Raw genomic sequence first — 17,372 nt, 5'->3', positions numbered from 1 at the left:
CTCGTTTTCCAGACTTGTAATCTTTCTGTCTCATTAGTGTGTTCATAGAGCTTCAACACATCAGTGTCATCTGAAACAGGCTGAGACAGAGCAGTGGCTGACCCAAAGCAACTGAGAAATATGTGTTATATCACACGCTAATAACTCTGAACTAAGCCAACGGTTTACTGTAAATATGTTTGAGCTTCGTTATTTTCTTTGCTCTTATCCAACAGTCCCGATACGTTCCAGGTCTCTGTGTGATGTAAAGTAAGAACAACCACAGCTATTTTTAAGAGGTCTTTGGGATGCCAAATAAAGTCAGACGTCAGCCTGACAGAGCAGGCGGGAGGCTGATAAGCAGTGAGATCATCAACAGTGCTCTGTGCCGCAGGTAAATACCTTCATACAGCAGCATATACTTACTAAAACACAGCAACAGGGATTCACATTTTTAAACCCGTCGAAAATTAAGGATGACAGATTATCTTCTTCAGGTAACTAACGGCAACCATTTTAATGCGGCAAATGTTGGTAGTTTCCTCGGAGCCAAGCACAAGTGTTTATAATTGAGTTTAAAACTTGTGCTCATTATTTGAAAATATCGCAGCATGGAAAAATGACCTAAAATATCATAAACATCCTCTTAAGAGGGACAGCATGTTTCGAAATACATCGTTCACAACAGAGGAGCGTTTCACATTTAAAATGTGTTCATAGATTACAATATACCAGACTATTTAAATATATATTTGATGGTGCAAGACCTTGCAGCAACATGGTTCCCCCTGGTGGACAGATGTAATATTACATCAGCTGGAGAGCCACCAGAACAACGTCTAAACCCAATATTAGTGAGCTTGTCTTCAAGATGAATTCCATGTTAGTTGGCACTAGTTTAATTAAAAGCCAGTTCCAGTAATAGGAGGGAATGACTTAACTGGAACCACCATTGCAACTACAGTAACACAGCCAAAAGGTGCAACATAAAAGGACGAGGCCCGACACAGAGATCAATCATTTTTACTTTTTTATTGCTTAAACTGCCATCTGGAACAATCTATACCAAAAGGATAAACATCTTTGCACATACAGGAGGTCAAACTGAATACAGGGTAGAATAGAAAAAGAATGGTCCTCTGATCGCCTGCAGCTCTCTGCGCTGCAGACCTAACAAACTCACTGACGGTCGGGCTAGCAGGAGTGACTGCCGACTACCGTAAGCCCAGGTTAGGTAAGCTAAGGCAAACCGGGACAATTGCAGTGTGGCTAAACATTTGAAAAGAAAACCAATGATGCTGCTATTTACACAAAACCAATATTTCGATAAAAAGGTGAGTCAAACCCCACGCCCCATAACGGAGTCACTTCCTGTGGATCAGGATCAGATGAATATGATCGATTGAACTGTAAAGAAACGTACATATTACTCACGTCCATTGACGAAAAACTCTTCTCGCTAACCTGGCGACCCTTCAATCGGCACCAAAATCAAATCTTTTCGGATGTACAAACAAGCCTCTTAATTCTAAGCGCGTGCCAGTGCTCTGAATGAGAAACACACGACTGGTTCAGTTCTGGTAACAGACAAGTGAGGCAGGAATGAAGAGTTAAGCCTGTAATCCAGAAGTCAACATTGTGTGATTTGGTAAAGATCTTTAAAAAAGAAAAAAAAAAACTGATTTAAACATTATTATATGCCATCTAAATAGTCATGAAGCAGTTAAGCGAGGGAGAAACAAACCCAAAATATTTGACAAAGTTCCTGCTTCTGCACGCGACTGCAGTTTTTTTTCTTCTAAATACACGCTTCCATTCATACCGGATCACTGGATGCCTAAAACATCATGCCAAGTAAGCATAGAGAACAGATCACAAGCTACTCTGATGAAAAGACAGCCACCTTTTCAACAGGCAATAAGCAATGACACTAGTTTTAAATAAATATCTGCTCACTCTGCCCGTCAGCTCACCTGTGATGCTTTAATACATAAATACTTCAGGTGTCCTGAAATCCAGAAACCTTCTTGTTTTTTCTTCTTTTTTTTTTTCAAGACTTCACTTCAATAAACCTGGAATTACCCATTTGATCTATTTTTCAAAAGTTTTTAACCCATGACGTTTTACACAATACGATTACATACTGTTTTTGTCAGTTGACAAGAAGGAGCATTTATTTACTTTGTGGCACTGGACACCTAAAATAGAATTTATGGAAAAATAAGTGTTTACAAAAGACAGTTAAACATATTTTTTTTTTAAGCTCACCATCACTCCAAACCATAAGTTTATCATTTAGTCATTGATAATAATATAACTATGATCGTTTTAACTATACTATGATAACATTTTGATTACAAACCATAGCAGAAGAGTGACCAAGTTATTTGGCATATACTAAAAAAAAAAAATGAATACTGAAATACACTTAATACTCTTGTTTTGTTTTTTTTCCTTCCTTTCTTCCTCAGAGTAGTCAAGGCAGTTCTTGTATGGTCGATCTACAGATTAAGAGGACACTAACGGAAATAACTACTTCCTGTTTGGAGCGCCAAATTGCATTTCCACGGCTACGCATCTTTGCGTTGTGACAATAATAAACATTTGGCACTAGCCTGGTAGCTGCACGATAAAATAGAAACCTTAAGTTGTACGAGCTCTCTCCAACTAAGCAAAACAGACTCGTCAGCGTCTCATCGTGCCAATCAAAAGGGAACCAAAAACAAGAGCAGCACAACCATCATATAGATAAACCTTTAAAACGTCTGATAAAATTTGATGCGAATCATTTTCTTCCTGCTTTCTACAGTTTCTAGGTTCCGATGTAATCAGGCTAACAAGGGCTAAAAAGGAAACTCTTCAACGGGGAAGAAGAAGTCCTCTCTTTTCTTCACTCCTCAACATAAATCAGCAACAAATTCACCAAAAGCGCCATGTAAAGTTTGATTGTCCTGTCTCATCAGTCTGAGAAGCTAATGTCTTTCAGATCTCCTAACAATCCTGCTTTGCGTTTAAGTCTAAAAAGAAAGCGTAACCAGCAAAATACATACATAACACAGGTAACGTGTGATGTAACTGTGCCTACAAGGTAGCGTACAGCAGCTGGTACAAGCGCTGGTGAATGGCTGAAAGTCACCGCAGTGTGACGCGTGGTAACAACAAAATTATCTTTGTGTGTAAAACAAAAGAAAAAAAAGGGAGAAAAGCCAACAGAAAGAAGAAGAAAGTGAGAAAAAAAAAGCAAATTGCATTGGTGGACCCTGGGTCTAAAAGGAGGAAGGAGGGAGAGGGAGAGAGAGAGAGAGATGCCCCTTCAGACAGACAGCGAGACGAAGCTGTTATACTGTTGGATGTTACGTTTGAGAATGTCTGAACAGGGACCCAGGACGCGCTCGAAGCGGGGCCGGTCCAGCTTGACGCACTTCAAGGGGCCGCGGGCGACCACAGTGGCAGCGCGGGGACGGTTCATCAGCAGAGCGATCTCACCTGGACACACACACACACACACACACACACAGTTTACAATCTAACACAAATAAAACATGAATCCTTCACAACATAAAATGACATTTTTACTCATGCGTTTAGTGCCACTAGATAATGTTCTCAATTTGTTTTTACTTATAACAGCACTACAAAATAATGAAGAAGTGCTGTGATGAGTTCTTACCAAAGTAGTCAGAGGGTCCTAATCTCCCCACCTCCACAAACTCCTCGTTCTCTGAGCGACGCTGTAACACAGCTGCAGAACCCTGAGACACACAGATCAGTTTGGATCATTCTTGAAATCATCATGAATCTTGCATTAGTTACACGTCAGTTACACGTCAGTTACACGTGTGATTTTTATGGGAATGTGATCACATTCAAAATTGAGACAAAGCTTTCAATCAATTAAACAACTTGACTCATAAAAAGCAGAAATACAGCGATAAGTAATTCAGTGAAATGTTCTCATGCATATAGACTCTGATCAGTTTAATACCATGAAGAAAAAATATATATTACATTTTATTAATTTTTAAAACTAAGTGTGGCAGCAACTAATGATTATTATCATGATCGATTAATCTATTGATTCATTTCATGATTAATCATTTTGTCTACAAAATGCAATTTAGAAAAAATCATCAAAATCATAAATACATTGTGTTCATATTGTTTTATTTATTTCACTAACAGAAATGTAAGAGCAAAAAAAAAAAAAGCAACAAATTGACTTATTTGAGAAGATGGACGCGGTATTTAGTCACAATGTTGCATTTTATTATTTTGATCATCAAAATAGTTGCAAATTAATTTTCTGTTGATGGACTAATCGACTTACTGACTAATCGTTTCAGTTCAAAGATCAAATGTGTGTTCAGCCGGAGTCTCACATCACGATGTATGACTAACAAACAGGTTGCACGAGTTTAAAGAGCCGAACATGCAAACGTGGATCGAGCGGCTCCGACACCTCCGAACTGTTTGATGGAACGAAACCAACAGCCAATTATAGAAGTGATCAAACTTCAGAGTTCAAAGGTAGAATCCAGTGTCACACGTAGCATGTAAGAAAGACGTGTGTGCATGACAGAAAAGTTATTGATCATATATGTATGCATATATACTGTATACATACCTCTAAGATGATGAAGAACTCATCTCCTGGCTCTCCCTGCACAACAATCTTCTGTCCATCCTCAAACTGGACGGGCTCCAAGGCATCAGCGACTGTCAGACGCTCCCATTTGTCAAGAGACTCTGAAGGGGGGGGCAAAGAAGAAAGGACTCAGCTGAGGGTGACAGACAACCCTGGGGGAAAAAAACCACTCGTTTGAATGGTTGAACCTGTTTTTGGTTTTCTTGTCTTCTCAGGCGAGATATTTTTAGCAAACTCTTTCAGGTTATTTTAATCTCAGCACCAAACACAAGTTACACGAGTCTCTTCTTCTATTTTGAAGTTTCGGGATGAGGCCGATTCGAAAAATGAACTCACCTAAAATGGACACTTTCCTGAGGAATTCCTCGTACATCTTCCTCTTTCTCAAAGTGCTTCCCTGAAGAGAAAGATAGTCGTGTTGTCATTAATGGCAAACATTGCCCGACCAAGCTTTACAAACAGTGGTCTTTCTTTTGCATTACAGACCCGCATACTAATAACACGTCTCCTTACCATGAGTATTCTCCTGTAGCTGTCTCTGTCGATGCCCCACAGCTTGACGATGGTCTTGGCTCTCACTGTGGCTGCCCTCGGGGTGCCGTATATCAGGGCCAGCTCTCCGAAGCTGCCTCCCTCCCCGATGCTGGTCACCCATTCATTGTTCACGTACACCTGTCAGATTAGTGGGGTAGAGACCAAGGTGTTAAAATGGAAAAAAAATATATATCAAAAACATTTCTTGCAAATCATGACGACGATCAGACACTCACATCCATCTCCCCTTGGTCGATAACATAGAAATTGTCCCCTTCGTCACCTGGGTGCATACAAGGAGACGGTTAGCGTCACACGAAGACATGCTAGGATTTGGATCAACGTTAAATCACTGAGAATATGTCGTCCTACCCTGCAAGATCACCGTTTCCCCAGCGATGTAGGTGACTGGAAACATTGCATCAAATATGTCACTGGAAAGGAGCAGAGTTGTGAGATGATCAGCTGAACACAGTTACAAAATTACAAGAAAGCCATTTAAAAAAAAAACAACAACAAAAGAACAAACAGGTACCTCCTCTCATTGTCGTCCAGGTGTGAGAAGAGCACGTTCTTTTCAATAGCTTTGGCCAAGGCTGCCATCGTCTTGTAGTCTTTTGGAATGACCTGAGAACCACAAAGACGTCACACAACTTCTCGTAATACTGATAGCATCAGTGTTGCGACACTCTTGTAAGCTGCTTGCACGCGTGCACTTCTACCTTTCTGACATATGAGGCTGCATCCTCCTCTGTGTAGACCTCCGCGCTGAAGGCTCCTCTCCGCCGGCGGCCCTTTACCACCGGGTTCATGGGCGGAGAGACCTCCTCGTCGCGCGAGTCTGAACGGGAACTGCTGGCCTTCTGCTGGTTCTGAATCTGCTTGGCCTCCTCCTGGAGGAGGGAGAAGGGGATGGAGGTCTTAAGCTGCTGCGGTTTCATCTAAGTTAAGTCACTGGTCAGTAAGTTAAGCATCTAAAAAAAATCTGATAATTTATAAAAACGGATGATAAGCTGTAAAAGTTTATCAAAATAATTCTAAAATAGCTCCTACCTCGATTGAGTAAGCTAGTGAGATAGTAGCTAGTTATGAGTGCATCTTTCTAGCTGTAGATAATAGAACATGGCTTCCACAAGTCTCATCAAAGTGTAAATGTCCACTTGGGAAGTCCAACATCCTGTCCAAAGTATATTTATACAAAACTCCTGTAATGCAGTGTTTTGTTCACCAGTTACAGAGTGAGCAGCACACACAAACAACTGAACATGAAGCTAATCAGCTTGCTGTTTATGTTGCAAACATGTTTTTGTTGTTGCTACGCATTTCTAAGCCAAGCTGCTGTTCTCAGAAGCGATGATGAAAAAAAATAAAAGTTTAAAAGTTACAGAAGCTTTAAAGCCAAACATGATTGTCATACTTATTGTTGGCATCACAGAAAAATAAAGTGCTTCAGGCTAAATGAGAAGTTGCTTCATCGTTGACATCCACTGTGTCATGGGTTGTTGTTTTTTGCTCGATAAAAAGGAAATCTGACCGAGTGTCCACGAATACAGTTTATGACGGCAATTATCAGCTGACTTATGAGACAGTAACTGTCATATATATATATATAAAAAATATAAAAATATATATAAAAGCACGGACACAAACCTTCTCCAGCCTCTCGAAGTACTCCCTGAGGAAGGCCATGGGCCTCTCCGGCCTGGAGGTGCACAGCTGGACAATGCAGTCCTTCAGCAGCTGTTGAATGTTGTGTTTCTGCACGTACTGCTCACACTCTCTCAGGCTCCGCTCCTCCTCGCTGCTCGTACTTCCAGATGCCATGACGACAACCACAACCCTGCTCTGTGACCTCTAACCTTTTTTTACTGGAGAGAGTGGACAGTAATGGGGGGGGGGGGGAGACGCATAGTTTCATAGTTTCAGATCATCTCTGCACTACTTGGGAGTCACAGTATTAGCAGAAGAGTAGCACTGGAGCAGGGGGGAGGACTGTGTGTCGTGATGAGAAATGGACATTTAGAAAACAGAAGAATGTGAGAGAAATAGGACCAGAGTGTGAAGGCACAGAGAGATGGGGGGGGGGGGGGGGGGGGGTTTGTTCTGGCACCAAGGAGGCCGAGCGGTGAAAACAGGTCATATGATGCGATCACACGTATCTGGCCACAGACAGCAAAGGTTTATTTACTCAAAACAACTTGACTTTTTGTCAACCGGCCTGAAAGGAGCCCTCTATCAAAAGAAGCAGCATCATACACAAGGCCCACATTTTACACAAAGGGTGAAATGAAGGCCAGAGAATCAATCCCGCTAGCGAAACAGATCAAACCATAAAAAGGCAAGTGCACTTCGCTTTTGGAGTTTTCAACATCTCAGGACACAATGCTGCTGCTGCTGAGCAAAATAGCAGATCATGTGATCAGCCCGATACAGGCTTCTTCGGAGACCTCTGAGCTCGATCAAGCTGTGTTGTCTAGAACAGGAAGGCCTCATGGAACAAACATGTGCAATTCTTTTTTTGTTGATGAGTAAACAGACCAAGCCATCCTGTCCTTGCAAGAGTATCATGCATGTGCATCAGTATAATAGGCTTCGGATCATTTCCCAATCTGACTAGGCCCAGTGGAGATTACTGGTCTTGATATCAAAGATGAGGCTGACACAACTAACTTACACTCATGGTGGAAACTTGACAGGCTTGCTTTCATCTAAACCTATGACACATATGATACCGTTTTCCAACCAGATGGGATAAATTAAGACTACAGACTAAACAGGAATATTCTGCCTCATATCATCAGTACATTTAAGTTTAAATATTGTAGGTAGTGAAAGTATATAATTAACATGTAACGTTACATTTTGTGATGTAGTTACTGAGCTGCAGCGTAACCTCTGTTGTCTACTCAGAAGCTGTCAATTAAATTTGAGAAAACACAGTGATTCACAAATGACCTTGCTGAAAAAGTGACAACGGGCTGCGCTGGAGGATGGGGGATAATAACGCATCCAACGGTTTATAAAGTGAGTAAATGTTACCGCCTTTAGAAACAGTATGAAGCAAATGCCCTGTCTGTAACACCGTCTAGGTCAGGAAGGCTTCATGAGGAGGCTGACGGCTGCAGCCCAATAACTTACAGCAAACAGACTGACACGGAAAAGCTACCCACCCTACATTTTAATACCCAATAAACACCAAAAATGTGAATACTTCATGTTCCGTACGTTCGCTTAACTGTCTTCGGCCTACGTTGTGTCAAAGAGTGAGTCTAGTTTTGATGCCTAGCTCGCTAGCTCGGTGCAAAGGCAAAGCTCTCCTCCAATGACGCCATCTTGAGTTCTATCATAAACAAACGCGAGACGAAGGAAACAAATTTCACCTATCCAGAGGTCACGCGACAGACGAGCGGAACCAGCGCGAATACTCACAATAAACTGTAAATTCCTGCCGAGTCCTTCGATAGCGACTCGGGATGGATGATATTTCTCAGAGCGTACCGTTACCAGATCCTCCTCGCTTCGATTTTTTTCCCCGAGCCCTGGACCGTTGCCCCACCGGATACGGCTGTGAACCAATCAACGGCCGTTACTGACGTCAATTCTCCTCGTTCTGACATGTGAGCCCGTCACCCCTGGCAACCTTAAAGGAGACCGCACGGAAACCGTGACGTCAAGGAAATAGTTTAGAATTGAGAAGAAGAAAAAAATCGATTTATATCTGATTAAAAATTAGCCTGATAACAGGAATCTCTCAGTGTTGTCTTTATTTAGACCTCCTGGTTCACTGCAGCGTGCATGGACTTACAACATCATGTACAAATGTAATCAAACAGAAATACGGCCCCTGTCATAATTATAGTATTATATATAATGCTATTACCGATATATTAATGTCCACGCAGTATTCTAACATTGTGGCTGGTCGAAATGCAGCTAATTTGAGTGATTTGTATTATGTTGGGTAGTTAAATCTGTAATAAATCATCACATTTGATAAGATGATCATGAAGTAAAAAGTATTATGTCTCTACGATATGTAGAGTACAAGTATAAAGTAACATGTAAATTACAATCAAATAAAACAGTACATGTACTTTACTTTCCACCACTGACAAGGGGCGACATAATTCATAAAGATAGGCTACATAAAGGGTTTGTCTGTGGCCTAATATATGTATACAATTTCAGGGAAACTAGTTGGATAGATAGATAGATAGATAGATAGATAGATAGATAGATAGATAGATAGATAGATAGATAGATAGATAGATAGATAGATAGATAGATAGATAGATAGATAGATAGATAGATAGATAGATAGATAGATAGATAGATAGATAGATAGATAGATAGATAGATAGATAGATAGATAGATAGATAGATAGATAGATAGATAGATAGATAGATAGATAGATAGATAGATAGATAGATAGATAGATAGATAGATAGATAGATAGATAGATAGATAGATAGATAGATAGATAGATAGATAGATAGATAGATAGATAGATAGATAGATAGATAGATAGATAGATAGATAGATAGATAGATAGATAGATAGATAGATAGATAGATAGATAGATAGATAGATAGATAGATAGATAGATAGATAGATAGATAGATAGATAGATAGATAGATAGATAGATAGATAGATAGATAGATAGATAGATAGATAGATAGATAGATAGATAGATAGATAGATAGATAGATAGATAGATAGATAGATAGATAGATAGATAGATAGATAGATAGATAGATAGATAGATAGATAGATAGATAGATAGATAGATAGATAGATAGATAGATAGATAGATAGATAGATAGATAGATAGATAGATAGATAGATAGATAGATAGATAGATAGATAGATAGATAGATAGATAGATAGATAGATAGATAGATAGATAGATAGATAGATAGATAGATAGATAGATAGATAGATAGATAGATAGATAGATAGATAGATAGATAGATAGATAGATAGATAGATAGATAGATAGATAGATAGATAGATAGATAGATAGATAGATACTTTATTAATCTCGCAAGGGGACTTTTTTCGCTACAGCAGCATTTATGGTATAATAGGATAAAAAATATAAAATATAAAAATGTAACACCTGTATTTGGGTACGCTACGTAAACATAATCATATACATAAATAAATGTACGTAGAGGGAAGTTAACATAAACAAAAACATAATCATTTGTTTTAAGTCACCGGAATATCTTTGTGTAGCAGTTGCACATCTCCCCCAGGGTCGTTGGTGTGTCGCTGTTCGAGCGAGCAGTAAGAAAAGCGTGATACGTCGCTCGTCCAATGAAATCATGAAAACAATTCCTCGTGACAAGACGGAACGTGTAATTAGCCAATCAACCGCATTTTCCGCTAAATAGGCGGCTCCTGTGTTATTGGCAACTTTTGTGTCAAATCAACAAGAGGCTTTAAACGGCTCGACCACTAGAAACGCCGCAAAGGAGGGCTAACAAGTTACCACCAGCCAATCAGCATGCACCTCAAATTGACGCATCCACCCATCAGCTGTTTTGGTTTTGCCGTGTGGCTATTGGAAGTTAATAACACAATAACAACAGTGTCGACCGACTCAAGTGGAACGGCTCATTAAGAAAGTGTTATCGTTTATCTTTTATCCTGTTTAAATCTGGGTTGTCGACTCGGTGAGTGATGTGTGCCATCTGAGTCTGTCCTGCCCGGACATTCCTCTCCCCGAAGAGTGTGAGCGTGGCGCTTGGAGTCGGGGGGTAGAGGAGGGGGAAGCGGGTTCCGGCTGGGAATCGACCCGAGCCCAAGGCCAACCAAACTCGGCCGGCAGGAGGAGAGGGAATTCGGCGCCTCCGATGGAGTCCCAGGAGTCCCAGGACGCAACGGACGGCACCGATCTGCAGCGAGCCTTCATCTGCGCCTCGTTTAACCAGGACACCACGTAAGCGACCTGCGGGGCAGGGCCCAGCTTGAACTCAAATCTCCTTGCTGCAACTGACTGTTGCATCATTATTTACAGTCGCATTTCCATACCCCGGTTTGTTTTCTGTCACGCTTGGTAATAGCGCCAACAATCAGGGAGTCGTCTGTGTGTGTGCAAACTGAAACCAAGAGCTTCTGTGTGCATGCCAACTTCTAGATTAGTCCTCAGTGAAGTAGGTCCGTTGAACATTAAACTAGACAATTAGTAACGAAACTTCTATCTATTGTATAATAAGACACAACTTAATGCAAGTTTCCAGCTTACCTTCTTCTGTACACCAGTTAACATACCATAATAGGTTCATATTCAGGTTATAGCAATATTATTGACGGCAACTTTACAGTCAGAGGTCTCTGTGTAATGTTTTTTTTTACTCTCCAATCATTTTGACGACTCACACCTGTGTTATAGATGTCCACTGACCCATGTTTAGGGTTTATTAGCTAGCAGAACACAGGGGTGTCCCCTTACATACACACATCATGTGGCTCTGATTGTAAAGCTAAGCAGGTGGACGAACAGTCAACAGTCCTGTCCAGAAGTCATGATGACACAGATGACGACCCTCCTGGGATGACGGTAAAGCCTGGATCTGACCTGGTGACCGCCTCCTGTCAGTAACAGACATACATTGGCCTCATGCTACCGCTCAACCGTGACGATTGATGGTTCAGTTATCAATAGCGTAAAGAAGTCCCCTCAGCATAGCATCCATTACATCAATATTAGGAGATTTTAGCTCATTTTGTGCAGTGCTACAGGAGGGATTGAACATGCGTGTTTTCAATAGCAAGCAATTCCTTTTAACCAAATCCATTCACTAATCTGTTCTTGTAATACCAAACAAATACAAATGCTTCTTTGGGATTATTTTACTGCAATAGGAGACTTTATGTGTATTCAAATGTTGACAGCAAATGTTGGTATTTTGTGTGCGTGTGTGTAACCTGTGTGTTTTTATTGTAGTTCTCTGTCAGTGGGCACCAAGACCGGCTACCGGCTCTTCTCAGTCACTGCTGTGGACAAACTGGACTGCATCCATGAGGGAGGTAAGATGGACGCTATACTTCACTCTCTGCAGTCGTCCTTAAAAGTTAAAGTGACAGCAAGTGTATAATGTCTTATAATGCAGACACATCTACAAATCCAGTACATCGTGCAACCGCAGCATCCCCGCCCCAAGGCGACGTTACTGCAGAGTGATAGAAGTCTAGACAGTGTTATTTGAGCTCAGACAGGCCGCGACATGTTTGCTCTTCTGCGTGCAGAGGGTCAACACAGGAAATGTCATAATCCTCAACAGCAACAATGAAAGAGAAAGTTTGAAGGAAGCGTGAGCTCGATAATGCACTCCCTGTCGAGGGACTGACAGTTTCTATTAAAGTGGAGCTAAGGTGGTTTGGTAGCTGAGCATGATAGCAGTGGAGCCATTGTCATTTGTAATTTAAGTGCAGGAAATTGGAGTAAAGGGAGTGACAACAGAATGTATTGTATTTGCATTCATGTCTTTTTCTGAGTAAAAGTGTGCGATCCGTATCCACGGTCTTTCACTCGTCCCTCTCCCAGTAGAGTGTCCGGACGTTTACATCGTGGAGCGACTGTTCTCCAGCAGCCTGGTGGTGGTGGTCAGTCTGTCCATGCCGCGGCGAATGAACGTTTACCACTTCAAGAAAGGCACCGAGATTTGTAACTACAGCTACTCCAACAACATCCTCTCCGTCCGGCTCAACAGACAGGTGAAAAAACGGGAAACGGATCTTTCTCTCCCTGTAATCCTCAAAGCTGTTGCTTCTGGATTGTGCGACGTCATAGTTTATTCATTTACGTTGATCTCTCCGTCTGTCACTGTTACCTCAGCGGCTGGTGGTGTGCCTCGAGGAGTCGGTTTACATCCACAATATCAAAGACATGAAACTACTCAAAACCCTGCTGAACACACCCACCAACCCCACAGGTACACTCAAGCTGCTATACAGATATCTGTGCACAGACCATGTAGAAAAGTGTGCACATTGATTCCTCTGAACCTTAATTATAAAATCTTAATTACCTCACTTTGAAGCAACAATACGCAACTTTTGCTGAATAGTGACAAGTGACATTTACAGGATAATGCTGAATGCTCTCACACATAGTGTAACAGTAGCACAAGCTGAGAGGAGTCCTAAAGCCAGAAAGTCCTAGAGCCTAAAGCTCCATTGTGAAGCAACTGGCAAATACTTACTTTCCATAAAAGACAGGAAAATCAAAACAAAGAAGAAAGAGAAGAGTGCCTTCATCCTCCGCTGTGCTCCCTTGTAGGCCTCTGCGCTCTCTCCGTCAACCACAGTAACTCCTACCTGGCGTACCCTGGCAGCGCCACCATCGGAGAGATCACCGTCTACGACGCCAACAACCTGGTGAGGCTTCATTAAACTCTAACAGAGCAGCAAAGGAAAGCAAAAACATTGCGGCTGTTGTCGTGTCCCTTTAAAATAAATGTATTTGCCCCTTCAGAGCACCCTGACGCTGATCCAAGCCCACGACAGTCCCCTGGCGGCCCTCACCTTCAATGGCTCTGGCACCAAACTGGCCAGCGCTTCAGAGAAGGTGAGGACTCCTTCCTTTCTTTTTTTATCCCTCCCTCTGTTTCATCGCCCACCAGCCTCCGTCTGACCACTTTCTCCTCTACAGGGCACCGTTATCAGAGTCTTCAGCGTTCCTGAAGGACAGAGACTGTTTGAATTCCGCAGAGGCATGAAAAGGTCAGCGCTCACAATTTATCCCTGTATTTCAATGAGAAAGTATTAACAAAGATGATTCATGGTGGTGGCGTGCCAGACACGACAGAGAGGTGACAGGTCAGCAGTTTAAATGACCGTCCTATTACTCAACAGTCACCAGTCAGGTTAGTAAGACAACTCCTGCTGCTCAGTAGCCAATGGGAGTTTGTTGTGAATGCACTGTGCCGCTTCCAGTGTCAGAGTATCAGTGATTAAGACAAGGACGAAACATTAGACGCAGGCTGTTTTCACTCACACACACACACTAGGTGCCATGTAAAAACATGGACGAAAGTCTACATTTGGGCTAAATGTGGTCTTGTGGATAAATCTTTTTTTTTTAAATTCAATTATGTGCTTGTATTTTTCATAAGAAATGTACATCTAATCATAACTGTTTTATTCTTTTCCGTCTCTCGTCGGTGGCAGATATGTCAGCATCAGTTCATTGTCCTTCAGCGCCGACGCCCAGTTCCTGTGCGCCTCCAGCAACACTGAGACAGTCCATATCTTTAAACTGGAGCAGCACAGCCCCAGGTAAACACACACACACACACACACACACACACACACACACACACACACACACACACACACACACACACACACACACACACACACACACACACACACACACACACAGTTAATAATTCACTGCTTTGTTTTCTGTCAATCAATTACTTACTTGACTAACTAGCTTAGACATAATGTGATTATAAAGCTGGTACTTTCATCCAAATCAAAAATAGTTATTTTCAGACTGAAAAAAGAAAAATCTCTGGTAAAATGTTCTAATATTACAGTAACAAGGGATTCCTCTGTATTAAAAGTCTGCTTCCCACGCATTGTCCAGAACATGGACCTGAACCTTGCATAGCTCAGAAAAGGACAACGCATGGAAGGACCAGCACCCTCTGCTGTATTTCTGATGTAAAGCAATCCAGTCGTGTTTTCTATTAATTCAACCAAGTGGCTTACGATGTGAAAATCCAGCATCACAGAAAGAAATCTGAATGTCTCCAGTGGTGATGAACTCACGTTGGCAACTTCAACTCTGACCCACGTTGTTTCCTTCCAGTCAAGACGAGGAGTCTCCCACATGGTCAGCGTACATGGGCAAAATGTTCACAGCGGCCAGCACCTACTTGCCCACCCAGGTGTCCGACATGATGCATCAGGACAGAGCCTTCGCCACAGTGCGACTCAACATGTTCGGCCTGAAGAACATCAGCGCCCTCGCTACGTAAGGCAGAGCGAGACGGGAGAGGGAGGTTTTTTGAAGAGGTGTATTTCTGTGTTGTAAAAGCACGTTGTGTTTTTGCGGTTTTTTTTGCTTGTCAGGATTCAGAAGCTCCCTCGCCTGCTGGTGGCTTCCTCAGACGGGTGTCTCTACATTTATAATGTGGATCCACAGGACGGAGGCGAGTGCGTCCTGATCCAAAAACACAGGTGCGTATGTCTTAGTGAGCTGCATCAAACACATCACAGCTTCTTTTTGTTTTTTGCAGATGTAGAATGTGGCATTGGTTTCGGCTTGTTTTCTCACAGTGAGTCAGGTGCTGTGATGCCTTTGTATTCCCTGTCCGTGCAGGCTGTTTGACTCTAGCGAGGAGCAGGTGGAACAGAAGGAAGAGGAGAATGCGGAGGATGACTCTCCTCAACCAGCCAGCCAATCATACGCTGCCACTGTGGCTCTCGCTTCAACCCCGCCCTCCTCCACCACTCTCATGGGTACAGCACTCCTTATCAAAACCTTTCCAAGATTCTTAACTTGACACGTCTCAGTTACTTCTTAAAACCTACCGTGGACTTTATTACTCCAGCTCTTATACTAAATGTCGTGAGGTTTTAAATATTGTTACAAAACTCCAGAAACTCTTCAAATTAGTTTTTATCTTAGAAATGGTTTCCTCAAAACTTCTCAAATGGCTCCTGGCCACAAAGACCTTCTTTTCCTCCTCCCTTCTCTCCCCAGGTTACTCTGAGGAAGCTGGAGCCCAGAAGGGTGAGGTTATCCCAGAACACGAGTTCGCCGAGGGCCCCGTCTGCCTGGATGACGAGAACGAGTTCCCTCCATTCGGCAACCAGAGTAATTGACCAAACCCCTCTCTCACGAAACATCCAATCCAATCCCTGCATAACAATCTGACTGTTTCAAGCAGGGGGTTGGACAAAACTATTCCTCTGTTGAGACATGGTGACACCCCCACCCTTCCATGTGTAACCCCTGCTGGCCTAGGGTCAAATCTTGGTTACTTCCTGGTGTTTCTGTCTTCTGCGTCCCTCACTTTTTGTAAGGAATAAAGAAAAGAGAAAAAAAACACGTAAAAAGGGGGTACGCTCCACATTCACACGATATTAGACAGATTGAAAGACCAAGAGTCCCACTGTTAACATGTTACACCATTAACAACAGTGTTAAACCTTTTTTTTAATTTATATATATATATATATATATATATATATATATATAGAGAGGAGACGACAGGCGGGCCTGGCCTGACGTAACCATGGGCACGATTCACAGAAATGCTCTTAAGAGAGGTCACCTGAAAGGTAATTCTAGCAGCTTCTCAACAAGGCAAGTGCAATCAGACAATATTATAAATACAATATGAAATGAGTCAACTCTCTGTAGATCATTTCTTGTTTTCTGCCACTTACAAGTCTTAGCGATAAGCACCTGAAAGTAACTACGTAATAAGGACATGTTTGTCAGGCCTGAGGAATGATATTCATTACATGTGTCACACCTCAATAAAGAGGGGCAGTAGTTCACTCAAGAAGGAAGAGATGTAGTAAGTGTGATACACTATTTAAATCATGATACATGCAGTAAGTATAATGTGACTTGCAGATGCAGCCGTCATACTAATTGTGGTAGCGCTAGATGAGACTAAACACCTGCAGTCACAAATGTAACCCGATAACAAATATGTGCGGGAGGAGTCATCAGCTAACTGTGAAACGCTCGATGGTGAAGCTGTACGCGGCAACGTTACAGGTCCTTGAATTTCAGTGATATCCTGATATTTTTATTTCCTATAAATGATGCTGAAAATGGTATGTTAACGTGCAAGTTATTATTACTTTGATGTATGAAAAATTATTTTGCAAAATGTTTTTAAGTATTACACATCAACGCATAGACCTACCAATGCGTAAATACATACTGAGGATTTTTATTGTGTGTATAATGTATATATAACATTTATATAGGGTACTGTTGTAATAAGGAACCTGGTAATGCCATTTGATTTGCCAAAAGGTGGCACTGCTAGGACACCCATTGAGCTGTTCAGTACTGGACATTGACACCAGAGACTCATTAAAGCTGAGCAGTGATTCAACCTCTGCATGGTGTCGTTCTGATTTTTTTTTTTTTTTTTTTAAATAGCATCATTTATATTGATAATGTTTAAATCCTTTATTAAATCATCATAAAATATCCAACAAACAACAAC

At 41.7% G+C, this 17,372-nt stretch overlaps 2 protein-coding genes across 3 annotated transcripts; one reads left to right on the top strand and one right to left on the bottom strand.

The window, feature by feature from the left end:
* Window positions 1-996: 996 nt before the first annotated feature.
* LOC306794598 (cAMP-dependent protein kinase type I-alpha regulatory subunit) lies at window positions 997-8,716 on the bottom strand. Its single transcript, XM_079292713.1, has 11 exons — window positions 8,588-8,716; window positions 6,809-7,026; window positions 5,881-6,051; window positions 5,694-5,785; window positions 5,531-5,592; window positions 5,395-5,441; window positions 5,138-5,296; window positions 4,961-5,021; window positions 4,604-4,725; window positions 3,650-3,731; window positions 997-3,465 (listed from the first exon to the last, which is right to left on the bottom strand). The coding sequence occupies exons 2-11, from the start codon at window positions 6,980-6,982 to the stop codon at window positions 3,293-3,295; spliced, it is 1,143 nt and encodes a 380-aa protein (XP_079148839.1). The 5' UTR covers window positions 6,983-7,026; window positions 8,588-8,716; the 3' UTR covers window positions 997-3,292.
* A 1,977-nt stretch (window positions 8,717-10,693) lies between these two features.
* On the top strand, window positions 10,694-17,262 carry LOC306795329 (WD repeat domain phosphoinositide-interacting protein 1-like). Of its 2 annotated transcripts, none has more exons than XM_079293811.1 (12): window positions 10,694-11,104; window positions 12,113-12,195; window positions 12,716-12,882; window positions 13,004-13,100; window positions 13,448-13,545; window positions 13,643-13,735; window positions 13,820-13,890; window positions 14,338-14,445; window positions 14,987-15,151; window positions 15,250-15,357; window positions 15,500-15,639; window positions 15,884-17,262. In XM_079293811.1, exons 1-12 carry the CDS (start codon window positions 11,019-11,021, stop codon window positions 16,003-16,005), a joined length of 1,338 nt encoding a protein of 445 aa, XP_079149937.1. In that variant the 5' UTR covers window positions 10,694-11,018; the 3' UTR covers window positions 16,006-17,262. The 2 variants fall into 2 exon arrangements, with proteins under 2 accessions (XP_079149937.1, XP_079149936.1); XM_079293810.1 differs by having other exon boundaries at window positions 12,713-12,882.
* Window positions 17,263-17,372: the final 110 nt, after the last annotated feature.

The sequence above is a fragment of the Melanostigma gelatinosum genome (assembly GCF_949748355.1).
Source record: "Melanostigma gelatinosum genome assembly, chromosome: 21".
Taxonomy (NCBI): Eukaryota; Metazoa; Chordata; class Actinopteri; order Perciformes; family Zoarcidae; genus Melanostigma; species Melanostigma gelatinosum.
This window is presented reverse-complemented; position numbering and strand designations above follow the sequence as displayed.

Bases quoted from the DNA above. Each gene is read 5' to 3' on its own strand.
- LOC306795329 (XM_079293810.1), top strand. From the start codon at position 11,019: ATGGAGTCCCAGGAGTCCCAGGACGCAACGGACGGCACCGATCTGCAG. The intron at 12,883-13,003 runs GTGAAAAAACGG...CTGTTACCTCAG, and splicing joins CCGTCCGGCTCAACAGACAG to CGGCTGGTGGTGTGCCTCGA. The intron at 14,446-14,986 runs GTAAACACACAC...GTTTCCTTCCAG, and splicing joins CTGGAGCAGCACAGCCCCAG to TCAAGACGAGGAGTCTCCCA.
- LOC306794598 (XM_079292713.1), bottom strand. From the start codon at position 6,982: ATGGCATCTGGAAGTACGAGCAGCGAGGAGGAGCGGAGCCTGAGAGAG. The intron at 5,593-5,693 runs GTACCTGTTTGT...GCTCCTTTCCAG, and splicing joins CTGGACGACAATGAGAGGAG to TGACATATTTGATGCAATGT. The intron at 5,022-5,137 runs GTAAGGAGACGT...CTTTCTCTTCAG, and splicing joins GCTACAGGAGAATACTCATG to GGAAGCACTTTGAGAAAGAG.